General features: G+C 46.1%; 1 protein-coding gene across 3 annotated transcripts in view; it reads left to right on the forward strand.

Annotated features, from left to right (window-relative positions):
- Nucleotides 1-22,968, forward strand: part of OS9 (OS9 endoplasmic reticulum lectin) — a 596,790-nt gene that overhangs the window by 305,523 nt on the left and 268,299 nt on the right. For all 3 annotated transcript variants that reach the window (XM_069653613.1, XM_069653616.1, XM_069653615.1), the window contains exon 10: nucleotides 4,855-5,050. In XM_069653613.1, coding sequence (XP_069509714.1) covers nucleotides 4,855-5,050 — 196 coding nt within the window. The remainder of the gene's footprint in view (nucleotides 1-4,854; nucleotides 5,051-22,968) is intronic.

Below are 22,968 nucleotides of genomic sequence, written 5' to 3' on the forward strand. Positions count from 1 at the left end.
GGAGGGACTAAAGCCTTCTGTGCCCCTGCTCAGGCCCGATCTCCAGCGCTCCTCCTCAGGCCTCCTTGGTCCCCCAGAGCCTCCCAGCTGCGGGGCTCAACGGGAGTATGCACCCGTCGAGGGACACCCAACCCCTCCGCAGATCAAAGACTCCACAAATCTTCTTTAGAGCGGGGTGGGGGGGCGAGATCCAGGCCCCGGCCCCAGTGACACTACCAGTCCTATCCCATCATCTCTCCCAGAGATCCTCTCTCTGAGAGAGATCATCTCTCATCTTTCAGATTGTCAAGAGCCTCTCAAGTCCGTCGTCCTTGCCTGACGCTATGGAACCATGTCGTGGGAAGGGGGGGCGCAAGCAGGGGGCACAAGCGGGGGCACCCTTACGAATTAGGGGTCTGGGCCACGGAGGAAAACAATCCCGAGTCCTCCATCCACGCGCCCCCTGGTGGCTTTCCCAAATGCAACATTTTTAACATTGGGAAACTGTGAGTTTGTATTGAAATCATTCAAAGCCCTGACACTGCATAGAAACTGAAAGAGACTTATAGATTCCTCTGACTTAATGCTGACTTAATGATTTAGCGTACACCAAGTGCAATTCTTTAAATTAATTTGACAATGACATTTCTGCAGGTAATTATCTGGGTGAGACTGCCGGGAAGATGCAGACAAACATTCTATTTAAAAGAACTGAAGGCTTCTTTTAGCAATTACCTTTTTATGCACACTGAATAAGAACCTGTGTTGTAAATGGGGAAACTGCACACCCTGCTTTTAAATAAGGTCTCTTTAAGGCGTTCTTCTTAAGAGGTTTCTAAAATTAAAAAAATAAAAAAACTTACTGGCTCGTGCTTTTTTTGTGAACATATTTCAAGTAACTATTTCATGTGAATGTGTACCTTCCAAAAAAGGAATTCAAAACAATGTTAGACTTGTGAATCGTTTAATGCATACTTTGGTGTGTCTTCTGTCGTGCCACATTTTTGCCTTTGCGGGTAAGGTGGTTGCTCCATGCCTGCATTCCATACTTCCTCCGTTCCATTTAAAATTGAGATTTGTTTCTTTTTCTATGAGCAGGAAATGTCCAGTGTGAGTTCTTTCGAGGGGATTGGGTCCTCCGACGTATTCCATATCTATGACCGTAATCGCCACAGCTGTGCTGCTTCGGAAAATCTTTCTGCGTCGATGACGTATATACACCGTCCTCGAGGGCCTCCGTCGAGCCGACGTCACCGGAATTTAAAAGTAGGACGCACGACGTCCGTAGCCTCAGTTCAGTTTTTTTTGCGAAGGCTTTGCGGGAGCGTAAGAAGCGTAAGAAGAAGCTGTCGGTCGGTAAGGTGGCCAAGCCCCGGAAGTCGCGTTCCACTGGTCTTTCGACGGACGATTCGAGGGGCGACTCTCTGCATCGTCGTCGTGAGTCTGGGGGTTCTCGGTCTGGGAGTCGGTCCCGCCATTCCTCTGCTTCTTCGAGGCACTCCAGGAAGCGCCTTCATAGGTCGCCTTCCCCGTCCTCTTCCGAGGACTCCGCCCGTCGGCGGGTAGCTTGTCCCAACAAGCATTCCACTCCAGAGGAATGGGATTCGTTCCGAAAGGAGATGTTGGCGATTTTTCAATCGCAGAGCTCCGGTCCGGCCGCGCCGTCTGAGGATGCTGGTCGAGGCCACGCTAGAGATACCGCTCGTCCGCCTTCAGGCTCGAGCAGTCGTCATGACCACCGAGCACCTTCGAGGTCCCGGTCGGACAAGGATGGTCGCTCTAGGCATGCCCGTTCCAGGTCCCGGTCCTCAACGCCATTGAGACCGCGAGACACTGAAGTCTTCGAAGAAGACATCGACGCCGGCGGCGCCGAGGTCGTTGACCGTCTCGAGGCCCCGCCTCCGAGGAAGTCATTGACGCCTAGGCTGTTGAGAGACACGCTCGGGGCTCCGCCCTCGAGGCCTGTGTCGACGCCCATTCCGTCGACTCCCTCGACCCCTTTCAAGGCAGCCTTGTCAGAGGTACCCCGTGGCATGGTGGTACCCCCAAGAAAGGCGATGGATAAGGCTAAACATGTCTTTGTGCCTTTTTCTGTACCCTCTTTATAGCCTCTAGAATATATTTCTGAGGTGGATGAGGGGTCTGAGGAAGGTGAGGTTACTGCATTGGTTCCTGATGACATTGTTTCTGGTCACAGTCAACTTGAGGACCTGCGTCATTCGCTGCATGACGCAAGTGGTCTGGACACCTCTCCGGAGGTGGAGTTTGGTAGGCCGGAGCCTGGCACCCATGCCGAATCTTCATATCGGCGCCTCATGTCGAGGGTCACTGAATACCTACCCCCCCTGGGGATTTTCAGCAGGATGACCTGACTGATATCTTGGACCAAGGTCCTCCAACTGACCCGGTGCTGCCATTCCATAAGGCCTTGCAGAGAAGGGTGGATGCGGCTTGGACTTCTCCGGAGAGTCTCCCGGCAATGAGCAAGTCCTTGCTGAAGAAATATCGCCCAGCAAGTGGCAACCCCTGCTACTTGACACCCTACTCCGGAGAGTTTGGTGGTGCAGGCGGCTACGGCCCCCGCAAAGCAGGCATCATACCCTACCATCCCTCCTGATAGGGACGACAAACGTTTTGACGGCTGGGCGAAGAAGGTATTTTCTTCTGGGGGTATCGTGCTTCAGGCTGCCAACTCGGTTTGTGCCTTTTCTCGTTTCACGCACACTCTGTGGAACTGTATTTCCCTAGCGGCTGATCATATTCCCAAAGGGGAGGAACTGGAAGGTTTCCTTGCTATCGTGCAGGATGGCAAGGACGCCATGTGTGAATCTGTTCAGTCGGGTTTGGACATGGTTGATTGCGTCAGCCTGTCCATGGTGGCGAGCACCGTAATGCGCAGGTTTGCGTGGTTGCGGAAGTCGGGTTTTGCTCCGGATGTGCAAGCCCGGCTCCTCAACATGCCCTTTGATGGTGAACATCTTTTTGGCAGCAAGGCTGACGAGCCTTGAGAGGTTGCAGATCTCGAAAGCTGCAGCAAAGTCGTTGAGCGCTGCAGTTCACCAACCGCTGCCTTTTGGTCCTAGGGGACAGCAATGGAGGGGAGGTTCCTTTCGTTATTACTCATCCTTTAGTAAATCGAGAGGAGCTGCAAGTCAAAGGGGCAACAGTAGGAGTGCCAGAGGTGGGAAACAAGGTACTCAAGGTGCCAACGCCGCGCGTGCAGTTGCCTCTTTGCCCTCAGGCACCGCAGCAGCCACTTCAGCTCAGTCATGAGGCCCATGCTTCTCCGTTTGGGGGAAGGCTGGCGCAGCATCTGGTAGAATGGCATGCCATTACTTCAGATGTGTAGGTTCTCGAGATCATAGCCCACGGCTACTGTCTTCCTTTCCGGCAGAGGCCTCACGACAATCCATCAGGGAACCTCTCTTTGAAGAGTCTGGATCCGCTCCTTGCGCAGGAAATTCAATCCCTGCAGAGAAAGTTGCCATAGAACTGGTGCCTGCAGCGGAGAGGAACAAGGGATGGTAGACCCATCATGGACTTGCGCGGTTTGAACAAGTTCCTCAGGAAGGACAAGTTCAAGATGGTTACTCTTTCTCAAGTCCTCCAGGCCCTTCGACTTCAGGACTGGTTGGTGTCTCTCGACCTGAAGGACGCTTATTTTCATGTGCCGATCCATCCAAAGCACAAGAAGTACCTGAGGTTCGCGGTTGGCGACTAGCACTTTCAGTTTCGGGTCCTGCCGTTCGGATTGACCTCCGCCCGAGGGTTTTCACCAAGCTCATGGTGGTTGTGGCAGCGCATCTCAGGGAAGGGGGGGATTCACGTCTACCCCTACCTGGACGATTGATTGATCAAGGCGCGCTCTCCCGAGCAAGTCCTGGATCATTTGTCCGTCACCTGCCACTCCCTTCACAAGCTGGGCTTCTCCCTCAACTTAAAGAAGTCTCACTTGACGCCATCTCGGCGGCTCCAGTACATCGGAGCAGTGCTCGACACGTCCCTGGGGCAGTGTTTTCCTCCCCAGGTGAGGGCTCTTCACATTCAGCAGATGGTACACAAGTTTCAACATGCCCAGAGTCTCCCAGCGTTCGAGTTCTTGAGGCTCCTCAGCCTCATGGCATCCTGCATTCTTCTGGTGCCAGAGGCCCGACTGCGGATGAGATCTTTGCAGTGGGCTCTCAAGATGCAGTGGTCACAGACCTCCGGCAGGATGTCGGACCCCGTTCAGGTGCCGCCCTCCTCCCTCAGGACCTTCTGTGGTGGGCCGACAAAGGCAATCTGATGAGGGGGGCTCCATTTTGGCTGCCCTGTCCGGAGGTGATGATCGTGACGGACGCATCCCTCACGGGATGGGGAGCTCATGCCAACGAGCTGACAGTCAGCGGTCATTGGTCTCTGTTGGAGTCCAGACTCCATATCAATCTGAGGCTACGGGCGTCGTGCGTCCTACTTATAACATCCGGTGACGTCAGCTCGACGGAGGCCCTCGTGGAGGGCGTATCGACGCAGATGCCTAAAGATTTTCCGAAGCAGCACAACTGTGGTGATTACTGTCATAGATATGGAATACGTCGTCGGACCATCCCATCGAAAGAACGTTACCAGGTTAGAGAGTAACTTGTTCTTTTATTTTATTAATTTCTCTCTGACCACCATTTCATTACAGTATGAGACTTTGAAATGCAATGCATTGTTCCTCCTAGCATAATATTAGTGCAAAGAAAGGCATAAAAACCTGGACTTTGTGTGCTTTTAAAACTTGACTAACACTGCGTCAGACCTTTTCCTTTTCATATTCAATTGTTTGTAAAATGAACAAATTAACACCTTCAGTGGAGCTTGAACACGTTTTGTTATGTGCCTCATTTTCAGACCCGGGAGGAGTTAGCTGCCGAGGGCCTGAAAGGAGAGTTTGACCGGAAGCAAGCATCCAAATATCTGGCCTCCACTTTGAACAAACTCATTAACAAGTTGGACAATAAAGACTCGGAGCAAGGGGATGTTCAAGAGGATGGTGATGGAGACACAGCAAGGGGAAACCCAGGCCCTGCTGCCAGAAATATTGATGGTACTTGATTGCACACCTCTAGTTTCACATTTAGAAATAAAGTATAGCAATCGTATGTTTACAACAGAAATCATTAAAAAGCAGATTGGCACTAGCTCACACAAGTCTAGCGATGTCCTATAATAAGCTCATAGCTCTGCTAATCACCATCTTGAGGACCACCATAGTTCATTGTAGGTGGCCTGAAGGTCCCTTTCTTCTGGAGGCCCTGCAGCACCTTGTGACACGATGATTCAGCTAGTAGCAGGAGCTGCAGCTGAGGATCTAGGAAAAGTACCTTTATGTTCAGTCTACTCCCACTGAAAAGCATTTTATGTCTAGGCAGTTCATCGCCCAGCAGCTTTTAGGCAGGTGTCCAAGTGCCCTCCCTTTTCCCCATTGATCTGCTAACAGGGAATGTTTCACGTCTTCCACAGACTTCCTTTTTGTTTCTTTAATGCAATCCGTCAGACTGGAAGCAGCACTTTTGCTTGCTCTTCATTAGGTTCCATTTCAAGCCTGAATCCTCTTAAGTAGCTTCTAATTCTACGAAAGGATGGTCATTTGCAAATCTCTAGAATTTTCCAACATTGTTAAAGGGCATAAAATAAGCTCAAGACTTATTTTTGTATTTCTTTTATAACTTTAAAGTTAGATTCGTATAGTAGGCAGTACATTAATGGAGAGATCTTATGCAATGTATTGAAGATTTGTAAAATCTTTTCCTAGGGGAAGAAACATATGGTAACTTTATGTGATGGTTATAACATAATGCAAGTATTACAATCTTATTCATTCCTTGAAACGTAATAGAAACACCTTTGCTTAATTACATAAGAATGTTCACCTTTTATTTGCCTCATAAAGATATGTAAAAAGTTAATATTCCTCCATTAACTATAATGGGTGGACCATAGAACAAAAACTAAGATTTCTACTCCGTTCACCACCATTCCCCTCAACGCCCGCGGCACCCATGAAAAAAGTGTTTTGGATTTTATAGAGGTGGGTCCGCCCTGATGATGATGATGATTCCTAAAAATGCAAAAAGATGGGCATTTTGTGTAACCTAAAGCTTTGTTCTCACCATAGATGTTAAAATAGGCAAAATTATTGAAATAAGTTCATCAAAAACATCTGTTTGCTTATGGAATTTTACATGTTAAATGTATAATGGCTAGTCATGCTCAAATATTCGTGGGTCACTCAGTCATTCAGAATACCACCAGAGACACTTGATAACCTGCCCTCGTGAAAATAGAAATTGAAGACTATTTCTATTGCATGGAAGAGTGCACTAGAAATGTTTTCAAATTACTTCTTATGTAAGTGGAATTACGCTCGAAATTGTTTGCACTAACCTTTTCCAATTTCCATGACATACTGGCCTCATTCTAGAAAAGGAAAAATTACAATTTCTAACAGTCATTACTGGAAATCTTATTAGCACAGGCGATTTCTAGCTGAAGGCCAGCCTGCAGTGGAATTTGAAAATTTGGATGGCACATGCAGACTTTGCTCTAGAAATATCTTGCACTACAAATGGACATTACGTTGGAAATGGATGTTTGCTATTTCATTCATGAATCCCACCCCAGCTAGAAATGTACATGGGCATACATATTAGTGTCTCGGTAGCAACAAAACTGAAGGCCCAACAGTATGACTATTTGCCGATTAGTTTTAGTCTCAGAAGCCTGAGCCATCCAAGAAGGCATACTTGTTGGATGCCTGGTGATAAGGGCGCTGAATCAGACTGTTGTCAATTGTTTCAGTGATGCCTAAATGTTTGATCACGGAATCACTTCTGTGAACAGTTATGGTTTCATGTTGTTTTTTTCAATGTTTTTTAAAATGGCAAATGGTTGCCACAATCTTGCAAGCAAGTATTTTAACATTTGTATGAGAAAAAGCCAACACGTGTTTCGACCAGGGGTCTTTATCAAGGCTGGATAACATTGCGTGATGGTGGTGAGGTAAATTGCCATGAATTGGCAATTGTTTGTTAGACCCCTAGTAGGTGTTACATTTTATACATTTAAAATTTCATAATTACACATACAGTTGACAATAAGGTGGTTGTGGGGTGACAAAAATGCACAAATTCAATTATACACATTACGATAGTAGTGCCAACACATGCGGTATGATTAACAAGGGAGAAAGTTGCACCAAGGGCGAGAGAAAAGGAGGGAAGATGGTGTTAGATGAATTGTGGGCAAGCACCTACAAATACTAAGAAGGTCTAGAATTGTTGGTTCTTACCAGAAGAGTATAAGACTAGGTAGGGTCCTTGGATAGGGTGCTGATTAGCTTCTGGAATGAAAAGACAGGAGGGAAATAGTGAATGGGGGGGTGTCATGAAAGTGTACCCAATTGGAACCATGTGGGTGTAATGTGTGATGTGATCCCACAGTTTAGTGAATTAAGTTTGTGTTTTAGGGAAAGTTTGACCTATGTGTGCCAGGGGGCCTCTTGCCTGGGGGTGTGTGAACGTGAACGTGTGCGAGTGCCTGAGTGGATGTGGTGCGTCGCCTGGCCCGTAGTGGGGGGGCACGGCTGGTTGCGCAGGAGGCGAGGATGGAGCAATCACTGGCGTGTTAGCCTGGCGTGGGTTATAGTCATCGGGTGGGGCAAACCTTGCAGTGTCATGTGCAGTGCTAGAGGTCCCAGTGCCTGGCAGAGGCGTCGCATATGAGAACGCTAGATGCCTCGCTGGGTGCATGGGGCACGTTTGCGGGGAGCGGGCGCTCTGGTGTAATATGCATGGATGGTTTGACCAAGAGCGCTGTGATAAGTGGCACGATTGGTAAAGCTGACCTGTATCGAAAGAGGGTGTCAGATGAGCGAAGGAGTAAGGTGCTAGTCAGGAGAATCCTGCAGGGAATGAAGCCTTCGGACAGGATCAATAGTTAAGGGGCTAGCTAGATTACTAGTTACAATTGCATTGCACATGTGAGCGGTTGCTCTGGAGATACCAAGGTTAAGTAACGGCTGCTAACGGTGTGGCTTGTCTCCGTGGCTTGTCCGTGGGTCTGAATGGAAAGTGCAGTGCGCTTTGTTTCTTACATCTAGTCCCGTGGGGGGGTCGAGGGTGGTGTGAGGCGCGCTTGCTGTCCAGGCTGTGTTGCAGTGCAGATATCACTTGGAGAGTTTAGTAATTAGTGAGTGACCTGATATAAAGTGAGGGCTGTTCGCAGAGGGAAGATAAGGAAGAGCATTGTGTACTGCTAGTAAAGTCTCAGGATTGGAACTTTGCGTCCCTATGGGGTACGGGGGGTGCTCGCATTGGCGGAGTGCTAGCAAGCTAGCTTACCTGGAGGGCCCGGTGTGTTCTCGTGTATCGCAGCGATCATTAGATCCTGTTTGCCAAAATGCGTGCAATAATTTAGGATCATGTCTCGGATTGGTCGGAGGGGCCTGATGAGACGCGTGCTCTGATTCGCTGGTCAGGCGAGAGCAAAGTGACGGTAAGATCTGCGTGACTGGTCATAATTAGTAATAAGAATGGGAAAAACCAATATGCATATGAGAAAATTGTATCAATCGTGTTGCTATAATTGATTGTTGGATGGGCTGCTAGAATACACAGCAGTTATTTAGAATGGGAAAACACTAATAGGCATGTGAGAAGGTGTGGTGTGTTGCTGTAAATGCTTGTTTGGGCTGCTTACAAAACACAGTACACAGCAGATTGAGGGATACCGAAATGGTAATTGCCCAGTAGGGCATGTGGGAGGTGATTTCATGTTGTTGTAATTGGTAATTGAAATGCTTATGTGCACTGCAGTATGGGAGTGCATTTGTGCCTTTAATGTGTATGCAGTTCGTGCTGCATATCGTGGAATGTACGTGGGTATATATGGGCATGCAGAGGTTAACTCGTAAAGTTGGACATGAATTTAAGAGAATGGTAATGTCACCGCCAGGGTGGTAGCAAGAAGGCACCTGATTCACTAGCTCGGGATGCAGCCAATGTAATGTGGAGTTTACACCAAAGGGATAGCCCCCTTCACAAACAGGAACTGGGAATGACGCATCGATACACAACTAGAGGTTCCTGCTGGAAACGTATTCAAAGTCAATTAAATATGTGTCATCTCTATTCACATTATTCATCACTTATTTAGGCATCTGGACATATTAAATGAACAGATCATAACATTTTATTCCAAAAGGTTTTTACTTTTCAATATACTGTGTGGTTGATTTCATTAATCAACATCTTTTTTGCAAAATAACAGAAGAATTCCATAGACACAAATTAAATTGCAAGGACAGTGACAAGAAGATTTGCGTCTTGCATAAAGAAACATCTACATCAAAAGCTGACTTAATCAGTGAAGTGCATTAAATATACCTAGCAATCCAATTTTCAGATATCCCAGGGTCGACGCATAAAGTGTTTTTCGGCTAACCAAAAAATACATACATTGCATTGAAAAGTAAAAACCGTTTGGAATAAAATGTGTTGATCTGTTTAAAAGGCATTTAATATGTACAGATGCCTGAATAAGTGATCAGTAATGTGAATAGAGAGGCACAATATATTTGAATTTGAATATGTTTCCAGCAGGAACCTCTTGTGTGGAGAGTGGGCAAGTCAGTTATTTAAATGTTATTCAATCTATAAGGCTAATACAAGACCAGCAAGTTCCTTTGGGGTTGTGATTTGGGCCACATGTATTCCCGCCACACTTGAAAATGCAGAAAGCCCTTTATTTTTGATTGGGTGTCCTGCTAACATTTTGGCTCACCTTCCAAATAAGATGAAATGCAGCGGAGACTCCTGGTGTTCTGCATCTGCCTGTCAACTTCTCCCTCCTTGGCATTTTGTTGTCAGTTTTGCAGGCTTGAAAAAATCAAGCAGACTTGTCTAGTTGGCATTCGTTGAAAAAAAGGTCTGGAGAGCCCCATTGGCCTTCAGGATGTTTAGCATATCCTAGACCCTTTCCTTAAGCCATTAGCCAGAATCAAAGGATTTTATTTGGAGATGGTTTAATTATAAGCCTTAATCAGAGCTCTTAAGTGGGAGTTGTCCTCTCTACTCCTTCCTAAAATAAGGCAATTGTTTCACTGTCTGCATCTATGCCACCTCCCTCTCTATACGGATGGGACCAAACATGGTGGTAACTTAGATGGCTCTCTGTTGTAGTGCGGAAACAGAATCGTTCCATTAATTATTTCTTTTAAAACTTTTTTCTCTGGCATTCGTGCCTGCCAAATAAGTAGTTGGTTGAGCTCCTTTGTAGCAGAGGGATAGTTGCAGTCTTTTCAGCCTTAGTGTTTGTATCAAGAGCCTGGTAACAGATTGGGAATGACTCATCTGGACTCAAAGCATATTACTAATGGTTAATATTTTGCACCCTTGATACTATACATTTTTAGTGCTGAATGAAATGTGGATTATCTCTTTTACAAGAACATTTGGTATTGAGAATTTTTAAGGGTTTCTTATTTTTTTTGTCCACTTTAGTTTTTGTGATCTTATAATGGATTTGCTGTGGTTTTATTGCGATTCTAAGTATTTAATTTTGACGTGTGCTTATTTTGTATTCTAGTACATTAGTGGTGTTAGGTATATTTTTTGAAGCCTTCTCCTCTCCCTTCCCAAGGAAAGGGGTAGACCTGCCGGGCCTCCACCACAATGGCCTCCAACTCTGGCCTCCCCCACACTGCTCTCCTACTCACTCTTTCAACCAAATAATCGCAACTCAGTTGGATTGGTGATCCTCTGAATTGCCTCATGCTTGATGTGGTTCTTATTTAGAACTAGTTTGTGACAGCCTACTCCTGGTGACCATTGACATTTCATAACGTTTAGTTGTGCCTTCGATTTAAAAGAAATGCCATTACATTCAGTTGGTCAGTTGTGTGCATGCGTGGTAGCATCACATCAGAAAAAGCATCCCTCTTCTCTGGCATATGTATGTTGTCAAATTGTCTGTACAGTCTCAGGTGGTGAATACAGGCGGTGAAGGATAGCAAGCCCCAAACCACCCATGGTGATGGGGGGGCGGGGGGGGCGGCTATGGGTAGGAGTGGGTTTGTGTAGAATAACATGATTCCTCATAGTTTTCCTTGCAGCACAGTTTTGGGTGAAATTAGATTAGAATACATAGAATGTGCAGCAAGTTCTTTGGGGAAAAAACCCATGAAATAATTTTATTTGAGGTACTAACACTAGCCGTATACAGGAGTGTTTCACTGCAGGAAATCCTGTTGGTGCCAATCGGAAAATGCTCTTCTTGCTAGAAACACTAGAGACACAGAAGAGCTTTCTTTATTTGTGCCACTATCACACTAGAAGAAATGCCAAGGTACCATTAAATGGAAGAATACCACCATCTGTTATTACAGGGCTTGGAAGTGAATGGAATGTGGCATGAAGAGATGTAGAAGAACTCTTTCTATTACAAATCATGCCAATTTTAAACATTGTACACAATTCCTTTAACGCACATCGATTGCTGCTTGAATCTAAAAGTATGTACATGAATCCACAGAGGATGATTTCAGCCTGCATAAAGCAATGCCCTTTTTGCTGCAGTAAAACACAAATTCATGTGTTTGCCAGTGTTAACAATGACATGCCATCTTTTTAAACCTGCATCACAAATTTCTGGAGGCAATATAGCCACATACATTGCTCCCCGGAAACGGTGGTGCCAGTCTCCAGAAATGCCATGTCCCTGTAAAAATAATTCATTTTAAAAAAGTGTTCTAAAGCTTTTGTGTACGTTGTCACCAGAACATTGTGGTGCCAAACGCATCAACAGTAGAACAGGAGCGGGCAGTACCACTACTAAGATCAGGTAAGACATATATACTCTGTAACAAGAATAATAGGAGCACAAGTCACTCAACAGGCAATATTGGGTAAAACATAACCAGAAAAATAACCTGAGCAATTGACTCGGGACGTGTGTCCTCACAGCTTAGGTTGTAAAGTTTCTGAAAATGAAGACTCAAAAAGTTCTAAGAGTTGTAGAACAGTCCTTTAAGTAATCCATATCATCCATGAAGTTGGAAACGGAAGCAGACAAATAAAATGGCCAGTGTATTTGGGGTTGAAAATCCCTCATCAGTGCAAATCTAGAACAAACCAAAAGAAACTCACCCTCAGAAATAAAATTCCACCAATAACCTATATTTATGTACGTGGGTAATACCTGTCGTTCTCAGTGGATAATATCTGCTTCTGTGCAGGAAAACAAAAATAGAGATAACAGTAGCAATAGCACCCATTCAAAGACACACTAGTTCGACTGAATTGAATTCTAGAATTAATTGTATCAAGGATGTTTTAGAGCATGGTCTGTCTCCACGACAGCGTTCCTAAAACATCCAGTGAGGCATACATTTTTTTAAAATTTAAATGTCACCTTTCCTATGTTGGTACACAATGTCACCTTTGATAATGTTACAATTGATGCAGTGTAAACAAGGGAAAGTGCCGCACCTTTGTTGTGTTCACACAAAATGTCTTGGGCCCTCTGGTGTCCATCCATAGATTCCTTAAGATGACTGTGCTTGTATGTGAATACAGGTGAATATCTAAATGAATGTTTGGTATCAGTTATAGAATTATTTTTCTAAATCTATTGCTGTGTACAGAATATTTCAAAGCCAAAGTCAAATTAGGATGGTCACGTTTAGTAGTGATATTCATGGCAGTTTTTCTAGGTAGGACCAAACCTTGTTTCTTAAGGGAATTCATTTGTCATCAATGCAACCTTGTTGTTCGAATTTGCGCATCTTTTTGTCAATTTTGAATTTGACTCGGTTGTTGTTGCTAACTATACTTTTCACCCTCTGTAGTTTACTCTATTGTACCCAAGTTGGGTGGGTGAAAAATGAGTCTCACAAGTTGTTCCTGTCTGTAGGTATTTGGTAGAGATTGGTCACAAAACCATTTGGACTGGGAGAAACCAGTATATTCAGAAAATTAATTTCTGGTGTACTGAGTTGGTCTATGAATTCAATTCTAGAATCAATCGTATTAAGGTAATTTATGAATTCAGACAGATGTCTTGGATCCATTTGAAATGCCAAAGATATCAATATAGCACCCCCCGAAACCTGAGATATGTATGCCTAGCTCGATGCTTAACATGGTCATATAGACCAACCATGTTCTAAAACATCCAGCTTGGCTTTGATATAATTGATTCTATAATGCAATTCAGTCAATCTGGTGTGTTTTCTACTGGGTGCTATTACAATTGTTATCTATTTTTATTTTTTCTTGCACAGAGACCGTTCTCAATTGAGAAGGACAGGTATTGCCCATGTATAAAGATGTTATTGGTTGAGGGATTATGTTGTTCTAGTTTGTTCTAGATTTGCACCGATAAGACTTTTTAATCCAAAATGCTTTGGCGATTTTATTTGTCTGCATCTGTTTCCAACTTCATGGATGATATGGATTACTGAAAGGACTGTTCTAAGGGATTGTGTCCTATCACTTATTCCTCATCTTTGATATTCTCCAATAGCCTGCTTGCACCTTTGGAAAACTTTCATCAGCATAGCGCGCGTGCCTCATCAACTCGTGGCCTTCCGATGCTTGCGCCCCACTCTCGACAGTGATGTTGACAATGGTATAAGTAGCACATGCGCGTGCCCCTTACATTTTTCCGCATGCTCACCACGCTTTGAATAGTTTAAAATCCTCAATTGTTTAAAATTGCGTTTATCCTATCTTCGAAGAGGTCTACTCCGAAAACCGGGTTTAAAAGGTTTACCAATTGCCAGTCAAACTTCTATAACTGATCCCCATCGAATATGCCTTTTGGTGTCTTGGGACTGGCCACGTCGTCGATTTGTCGCTCTTGCCAGTCAATGACTGTTAAGGCCTTGAAAGTGAGGAAGGGAAGTTTACCCTGGGTAGGCCTGCATCCAAGGCTCTTTCTAACACTCCATCCAAGAAAAGGTCATCGGACGAAAGAAGCTTGAGGGATATGAGAAACTTTAGGAATATGTCACTTCAGCGAAAGAAAAAGCGCTCGAAACATGGTAAGCGCTCTCGCTTGAGACTGGATTCCTCACCCAATAGGAAACTGGTAAGTTTCCCTGGTAAGTATGCATCTAAAGTCGAATGGGAGGAATTCTGCCTCCAAATTTAGAAAGTGTTTGAGAAGGCGGCTTCTCCTGCCCCTTTGAATGCGCCTCGTAAGGCCGACAGGGTGTCAGTTGAAGCTTCTGCTCCTGCGCCTATGAGCCCAGGCAAGAAAGCAGCAAAGCGTCCTCGAGAAGCAGGGAGATTATTGAAGGTTCGAGACTCATCGAAGCCGAAGCCTCCATCCTCCACTCCCTCGAGGGAAGTCTCATTGGCTTCTTTGACACCGTCTAATTCAAAGCGATCGATGACTTCGACAGATTCGTCAAAGGTTTTCAAACCTTTTGGCAATAAGTACTTTTTTAGTCAATGGGCCTCATTACGAGGTGGAAGGTAAGGGATTACCGGCACCGGTAAGGGCACCGGTGCCGGTAATCCCTTACCTCCCTACTACAAGTTCCCTTTGCGGGTCCTTCCTTAACGCCTTGTTTTGCAGGCTTTAAGGACGGGACCCGCAAAGGGACTCTAGAGCTAATAACGGTACCGCAATTTGCGGTACTGTTATTAGCGCCTTCCGCATTCCCATTGAGCTCTATGGGGGCTCAAATGGGAATGGGGAATGGGGAATGGCCCTGGTGAATGGGGAATTACTGGTCCCTCCGACCTCGGAATGGACCGGTAATTGCTCCATTCACCAGGGCAGAGTTGGAAGGGTTTTGGAGGCAGCCATGGAGCTAACAGCTCCATGGATACCTCCAACCTCGTAATAAGGCCCAATGAGTTCAATTTTTTAAGAGGTTGAGGTTGAGGTTGAGGTTAAAGGATGAAGATACTCCTCCATTTGGCCCGGAGTTAAAACTCCAAATGAGCCTGGAGTTGATCTCTCAATCATGTGGCTTGTGGGCTGGATACCTCACCTGAATTAGATTTTGCCACTTATTATTAGTAATAGCTTTATTCGGCATAAAAACCTTCAGCATAAACTCAGTTTTGACAATTTATACAGGAAAAGAAAATACAATAAATTAGTTATACAAACGTTAAAAATAATAAAAAGAAAAAACATATATGATAAGGCATTTGTAACGCACCTATACACAAGGGTTTCAAGGTGCGACGAGGCAAGGTAGAGGGAACAGAGGGAGGACAGAGACAACGATCTTACTAGACCAAGTGACATTGAGATGGCGCAAGTGCAGGGGAGGTGGGAGGGAAAAAGTGCCGGGGGAGGGGGCATTGCTGTACATGAGATCAAAACAATAACCAGAAGTGCGGCCAGCAGGTGGCAGGTGCAAAGGTAAGTGCAGACTGGTGTACAAAAGTGCAGCTAGGGGGACTGTAGGGTTACAAATACAGACCCAAGTGCAAGGGTTGGTGGGAGGCAGTGCGGGTGTGCAACTGGGCGGGCAGGGACCTGGGCCCAAAATCATAGGGTAGCCAGGTGACCAGTGCAGTATCAGACAGGAAATCAGCAGGCGGAGAGGTAGAGTGAAGGCAGAAGCAAAGGGGAAGGTCTTGTGGTGCTTCCGGGACCAGAGATGGATCCCCTCAAGTTTCAGAGAAGCAGGGAGGCTGTTCCAGAGGGAGGCTCCAGCCGAAGAAAGATCTACTCGTTGCTTGGAGAACCGATAGAGCCAGAGGGAGTTGGAGGATTGAAGAGCTCGAGTAGCAAGGTATTTACGAAGAGAGTCTGAGGTATTGAGGACCCAAGCCCCAAAAGGCCTTGTGGACAATGCAGAGTGTCCTTACAGCAACTCGGAGCCAATGCAGAGATTTCAGTGCTGGAGAGATACTATACGATCCCTGGGCTTGAGGCGAAGGACCAGTCTTGCGGTCCTGTTCAGGATGAGTTGCAGAGGGCAGAGAGTAGAAGCAGGCAGATTTAGAAAGATGCTGTTAAAGTAGTCCAGCCTAGAGAGAACCAGAGCTCTAGAGACAGTCAGCTTCTGGGTGAAGGAGAGGAAAGGAAGAATACCTCTGAGGAGATGAGTTGGAAGTTTGACTTCTTAGAGACGTCAGAGATGTGAGGAAAAAAGGAGGGTGTGGAGTCAAAGATGACACAGAGGTCCTTAGCTAAGCAGGAAGGGGGCTAAGGGATGCCGGCCAGAGAGTGACTGGAAAGGAGGGTACATGTGTGCTGATGAGGAGAATCTGTCTAACTGGCATAAAAGCAGAGATCGTTGGTGTCACACCACTCCTGGATAGCAGACAGTCCGAGATGAAAAGAGGTGGCAGAGGTGATCCTGAAAAGAGGCCGAGTGTCATCCGCATAGCATCTGTATCGAACTATCAGTTTAACAGAGCAAGTCGTAAAACACCAGTCAAAAAAAGTATTACATCTTCAACAAGAATGCTTTTAGGAGAGCATGTTAGCAAACTCTAAGACTTCCCATGTGTCACTGCCTTAATAACAAGACTCCATTTTCCTGTTGAATGAGCACATAAAAAGTTGCATAGCTACCTTCGTGTCACGCAGTCCCAGCGTGGTGCATAATGGTTTCAGGTACACTCTCCTTAAGTCTGTAGTAACAGGGCATATTTGCATAAAATGTGTTAATGCTTCGTTGGTAGAAGCACACAGTGGGCTTAGCCCAGATCTCGTTATTTACCATGTGCGAGTATACCATGCTATGTCCAATATCCCCAGCCTCATTTGTACGTACAGAGAACGCTCATCGGAGGGTTGAATTTCATCAAGGAAGCTCAGTGAGTTTCCTGTCATTTTACTGCGTGGAAACTCTGCATTCTTCAGGGAGGCCATTTGGGCTTCCGTCCTTTCCATAGCTTTCTCCCTTGCCTTTGATTTAAGCTCAGTTTTGATGGAATTATTACAATTCAGTGGATTATCCCAGAGGGCTCTCGTACCACGTACATATGAAATAGATTCTTTAAGTGGGCCAGCCAGCCGCAGCTGTTTGCCCCTTCCAAAAGTAAAAAAGAAATTCAATGCCTCCCGGTAAGTTGTCAGGGCCGGTACAGACCATAGTCTGACCCATTAAAATACTGGTTTGAGAGAGACCTGGTCGGCCATGGAAAAAACATAAGGAGCACTAGCACCAGGGATGTCAGGGCACTTGTAGGTAGCAGCAATAACTTTTTCAAGAATGTATTCTCAGTACTTGACAGCGGTACCGATTTGGAATAGCCTCACAGCTCTGTCCCGTAGAGTGCCACTGGTATGGCTTGCTTATAGTATAATTCTAGTCCTGGGGAAATTGCCCCACTACCATGACTAGAGAAAAAATAATGTATTCCGTGACTGTACTTCGCCAGGCTAGCCTTAGCCTTAGTAAGTTGATCAGACCAGCCACCTGACTCGTGGAAGCTGATAATTGAAACATTTGACTTGTTCCAACTTTATGCCATCTGCCATTATTTTCGAAAGGGAGATTCTTCATGTGGAGAGGCTTGAAGACGACGACTTTAGTTTTGGCAGCATTTAGTTCCAAAACGGGCTCGCTACACTTGCTCTCAAAAATTGCCAATGATGTCTTGAGACCCTTGGGAGATGTGGACTGGAATACCGCGTCCTCAGCATAGAAAAGGGTAGGCCATTTCTTGTTCCCAATTCTTGCGGCCTATGGAGCATCCTTTTCTAATTCATCTATTAGGCCTTGTATATAAAGTAAGAAGAGGATGGGCGCCAGGGCACATCCCTGACGCACCCCTCTATTCATTACAAATGGCTATGATTGCTCGACCCCGGGGCCACAGCGGACTGAGGCCTCAGATTTTGAATATAATAATTTAATAGAATCCACCAATGGCTTGGGTGTATTACGTTCCCTTAATAGCTGCCCAAGGGTAGTTCTTGAGTCCGTGTCAAAGGCTAGTTTAGATCGAGAAAGATGGCGTAAAGCTTTGTTTTGGATAGAATTACATATTTTTTTTTAACCTATAATAATAAAAGGAAGCCATGGTCCACAGTACCTCTGCTAGCGCAGAAGCAATCCTGTAAGAACCTTTGTTCACACAAGTTTGTAGTCTGGTCAGAATTATTCTTCCAAATATTTTGCTGACACAAGATATTGTATTTTGCGAGATCGGGCGTTCGTTCTATGGGAGTCCCCTCCCCCTTTCTTGTATATGGGGACTATGATTGCATCTCTCCAAGTCTTGGGGATTTCTCTCACACCAATGACAGCATTAAAAACCTTATGCAGGATTGGGGCCCAGATTCAAATTTCATTTCTGTAGAAGTCCACGGGGATCAGGTCAGGGCCAGCCGTCTTTCCCAGTTTTTGTGAGTTAAGGGCATTTTTTGACCTAGTCAATCGTAGTCCACCAAAGCAGTGGTTTGATTAGGTCATTCTGTTTTTGCTCAGCCTCAGTCCCTGCTAGTGCGTCTGGGTTTGCATACAATCTAGAGAAATAAGTCTGCCACTCTTCTGCAGAGATGTGCCATTAGAGAGTCTGGTCGGGATTCTGCACCCTTGATGTTACAAGACTCCAGAAGGCCGCATTATCTCCCTGCTCCAGTGCCATATGCAAGACTACCCACCTTTTCATGGCTGACTCTGCTTTTTTGTTAGTATTAGAGCCTTATATTTTGCCCTGAGATGCCGGAGACAGTGCTTAGCCAGGACTGCACTGGCTCCTTTTCATGATACAATGGCTTTCTTTGCCTTTCTACAGTCCTACACATACTAAGCTTTTAGCCCTGTGGTCTTCATTTTCGGTCGACCTGGTATGTATGTTAGAAAGGGTGCCAGTTTCTTGCTTATTAGTTTGAATTCTGCGATGATCATTTTATTGGACTACTATTGTGGATACTTCCCAGGTTGTCTCTGTCCTACACCTCTGGCTTTGGGTCTCTTTTGATCCATGTAGCCCAATTCGTAGTTTTCCTTGCATATCGAAGCCATTCGCAGCTTGGCTCCTGTACCGTCTGGCTTCGACAGTTGGCTTAATGCCTTTGCGCAAAAATGCAACCGGGGATAGTGATCGCTCTACCTTCTTTCTACTATTTTTTCAAAGCTCTGGACCTTAGACCAGCTAGTGCCTTTGATGAAAATATAGTCTATGCGCGACAAGCCATTATGACCAATGAATTTTGCTTTTGCTGGCTGGTCGGCTGGTGTTCTGCCATTACAGGCTCTTAGGTTCAGATTCACAGCAGTACATGCTGTTTTCAGTGCCCATCTATGGACCCTTTTTGGCAGAGCGGTATTGAGAACTGGAATAGACCAAGCTACGTCTTGATCGTTCCAAAGCTCTAGTGTTGTTTCAGAGGTTCAATCAGGAAGTTCATGTCTCCGGCAACTATGATAAATTCTTCCTGGAGGTTCAAGGGGATGCTTAATTCGATCAGCCCATGGAGTTTTGACATGACACCCCTGTCAGTCTAGTTTAGGCCGGTTATAGAAGTGAACTAGCAAGAATCGGTCCGCCTCTTTTGTTGCCACCGAGAGGACCTGCAGATCCGTTGAATGGGTCTCCACATGGGTCATCTTCCACCCCATGTTTATATCAATCCAAATCTGTAGGCCCCACTGATGGCCTACCCATTGTACCCCCAGTCGATGGGATAGTGTAGTTCACATACCCTTGGAGATTCACAGGGCTATGTGACCAAGACTCCTGGAGCAGCAGCACCTTATGTTTTCTGGCAAAGTTAAACTGATCAGGATCAGATATAACTCTATTGAGCCCTGCTATATTCCAGGAGATCATCTTTGTTGTGTGTATAATTGTTTCTACGCCACCTTCCTGGCTCGGTCAGGCGGCCTGTTCCAGGTTGCTCATAACATCACCCCGGCCGTGGCCCACCACTTCAAACGTACTCCCCCTCTTATAATCGTCGAGGCATACCGTTAGTTTGAGACCCAACTCAGACAGTGCAGGCGAGCAAGTGCAAAGTAGAGATGCAATGGCAGATGCAGCCAGTTTGAGAAGTGTCCAATTTGCCGGGCTATTCCACTTTGCTAATTCCACACATACTAGGTCCCTACTTCTGATTGATGAGAGCCACGGGATATCCTTCCATATTGCCAGTAATCTGGATTGGTTTAGGAAGGGGCCGGCAGCCGTTGACTACTGTTCCTTCAGTTTGATCAATTGACCAAGGGGTATTAAAGGGCTCAGGTTCTGCAAGGACTTTGAGCGGTCACTTGGGTGTTCTTTATAAAAGTCCATTGTCGCATTTTGCGTTGGCAATGAGCCAGGCAGACTATTAGAAGTGTATCTGGCAACTCTTTGAGTGTCAATCGTGATGTTGACATCTAGTTTTTTGCCATTTTCCCAATTCCTTATGGGCCGCTACGTACCCACTCACTACCCTAATGTTGCTCTTTGTCCATTTATCCATGGGGACCCTGAGTTCAACCTGCCTTTCGGTCTCATTACCCAGTTCTTTTGTAATGGTATGTGAAGTTGGGCAGGCAAATTGACTGGGCTTCAGTGCCTTTTGGCACAGAGGGAAACTCCACTCGCCTCAGCCTGCTTGAGTTCTTTCCTTTTGCCAGCCTTTTCCCATAGCTATTTAGCTGTTTGTGTTGGTTGCTTAGGAGAGACATCTCTAGGCGCTCTGCCTGGATTGCACCCTCTTCTGTTGGCGCTATTATAGTAAGGGGTATATTTGTGCATGGTGACGGGATAGGTCGCAGAAACGCAGATTGCTGTGGTTCCATTGCTATTGTCTGGTTTCCTGCTGAAGACCCCAAGGCGGTAGTCACTGCAGTTTCATCCCCTTCTACTGGCTGATGGGTGTGGGTCTCAGTAGATGTTATTGCTTGTGTTGCTCCGAACTGCTGGCCAAGAGCACATCTACAACTCTTATGATAATGTTTTAGTTCTTGATGTTCTGCTGCCAAATTTGTACATGGTGAGAACAGCACCTCCACTTTAGTGAGGATGGAATTTAGGTGGGATGATAGTGGGCTCAGTTCCATTTAAGAGTCGCCATTTGTTGCGGTAGTTCCTTGGACAGGAGGCCAAGGCTGCGAGGTTAGGGCTAGCTGATAGATTGATGCCACCAAAGCTGTTGTCATTATACTTCATAATTAACTAGCTACTGGAACGCCCTACCGCCCGAACTCAGGACAGACCCCTCACTATGGTCCTTCAGAAAAAAACTGAAAACCTGGCATTTTAACCAGGACACAAGCAATTAGCGTAGACTGTTAAGTAACCTTGCTTCGAAGGGATTGTGTCCTCCGATGTATTCCTTATCCTTGATAATTTGTCTCCAGCTTGCTGGCCTTGGAGATTTTTTCTCTGTAGAGGGTGTTGCGCGTCAACGTCCGCCGAGTCGATGTCCCTCGACAGCCACCGTATCGGCGCCGATGTCACCATGCCCATAAATAGCCATGCGCGGCATCCGTTGCTCAGTTCCGTTTTTCCGCGCCTCGTGGGGCCTCGGAATATCGTTGCTCAGTTCAGTCAGATAAACCTTCTACATTTACTCGAATATACCAACTCGTTCTCGATGGCATCTTCATCGGAACCGACAACGCTGCAATCCGGCTTCAAAAAATGTCGATACCGGATCCACACAGGATCTGCTTGTGGTGCTTGGGAGCCGAGCACCATTGTTCGGAGTTTGAGGACTGCATGTCAATGACGGCGAAAGCCTTGAAGGAGCGCAAGGGGAAGTTCGAAAGAGGTAAGTCAGTCAAAACCTCCTTGAAAGTTTCTTCGGCTGAGTCGAGGCATTCATCTCCTCACCGTTGAAAACATTCCCATTCTAGATCTCGAAGTAGCTCCCACCATTCGTCGAGATAAAGACACTCAAAGAAGAGACATCGAAGATCCCTTCCTCATCATCTTCTGTTTCCCCAGAACGGGTCTCCTGCCCCACAAAACACAGCTCTCGGGCTGAGTGGGAGGAATTCAGGAAGAAAATGTTAAGCGTCTTCGGGAAAGCAGCCTCGACCCCCTCGAAGACAGCTGAGGGTGATGACCCGGGTGAAAAACCCAAAAATTCGAAACGCCGCCAGACGCTGCACGAGGGCACCATGGGCCATCGGGTAAGAAGGCACCGTCTTCGACGCCGTTGTCGTAGATCCCTTCGACGCATGGATCGGCGCCATCGACACCGTTGTCGAAGGGTTCTTCGATGCATCGGTCGATCAACTCGACGCCATCGTCGACGCCGACATCGACGCAGATGAAAGAGAAAACCACGGCTACTTCATAGCCTACGATGATACCAAGAGCCTCCGGCACAACGCTGAGACCGTCGTCGACCACCTCGAGTAGGATCCGGATCCTCCCGAGTTTTTCGAAGCCTCTTCCAGTTTTCTCAGCGCCTTCGAAGCCTGTCACATCGGCGTCAACGACATCGACGTTGTCTCGCCCAATAATGAAGAGTTTGGCGCCTTCTGCCTTAGAAATGGGTTTTACACCATTTCCGAGGTCAGAGTACCCTGGATTATCTTCAATTTATGGAGAAGGGGAGGATTCTGACCAGGAAACCTTCGGGTTGCAGAGGACCACACTACCTGTTTCAGAGGATTTCACCTCTGAGGAAAGAAGGTTGAAAGACCTACAGGAGTCATTACATGAGGCAAGTGGGCTGGACACTTCCCCAGAAGTGGAATTTGTTAAGCCAGACCCAGGGGAACATGCCGAAACACCCTATAGAACCCTGATGTCAAGGATTATTGAATTTATGGGTTGGTCTGCGCCTTCGCCTGTTTTTCAACAGGATGACCTGACAGACATATTAGACAAAGGTCCACAGGAGGATCCTGTGGTCCCCTTCCATGCAGCCTTACAAAGAAAGATTTCATCTAATTGGGAAACTCCTGAAGTTATCCCTGCAGTCAATAAAAGATTGTCAGCCAAGTATAGGGTAGCTGCGGCTGACCCTGAATACTTATCAAAACACCCGACTCCAGAGAGCCTGGTGGTCCAAGCGGCAACTTCATCAAGCAGC

Source organism: Ambystoma mexicanum, chromosome 3q, assembly GCF_040938575.1.
Source record: "Ambystoma mexicanum isolate Mex_15411 chromosome 3q, UKY_AmexF1_1, whole genome shotgun sequence".
Taxonomy (NCBI): domain Eukaryota; kingdom Metazoa; phylum Chordata; class Amphibia; order Caudata; family Ambystomatidae; genus Ambystoma; species Ambystoma mexicanum.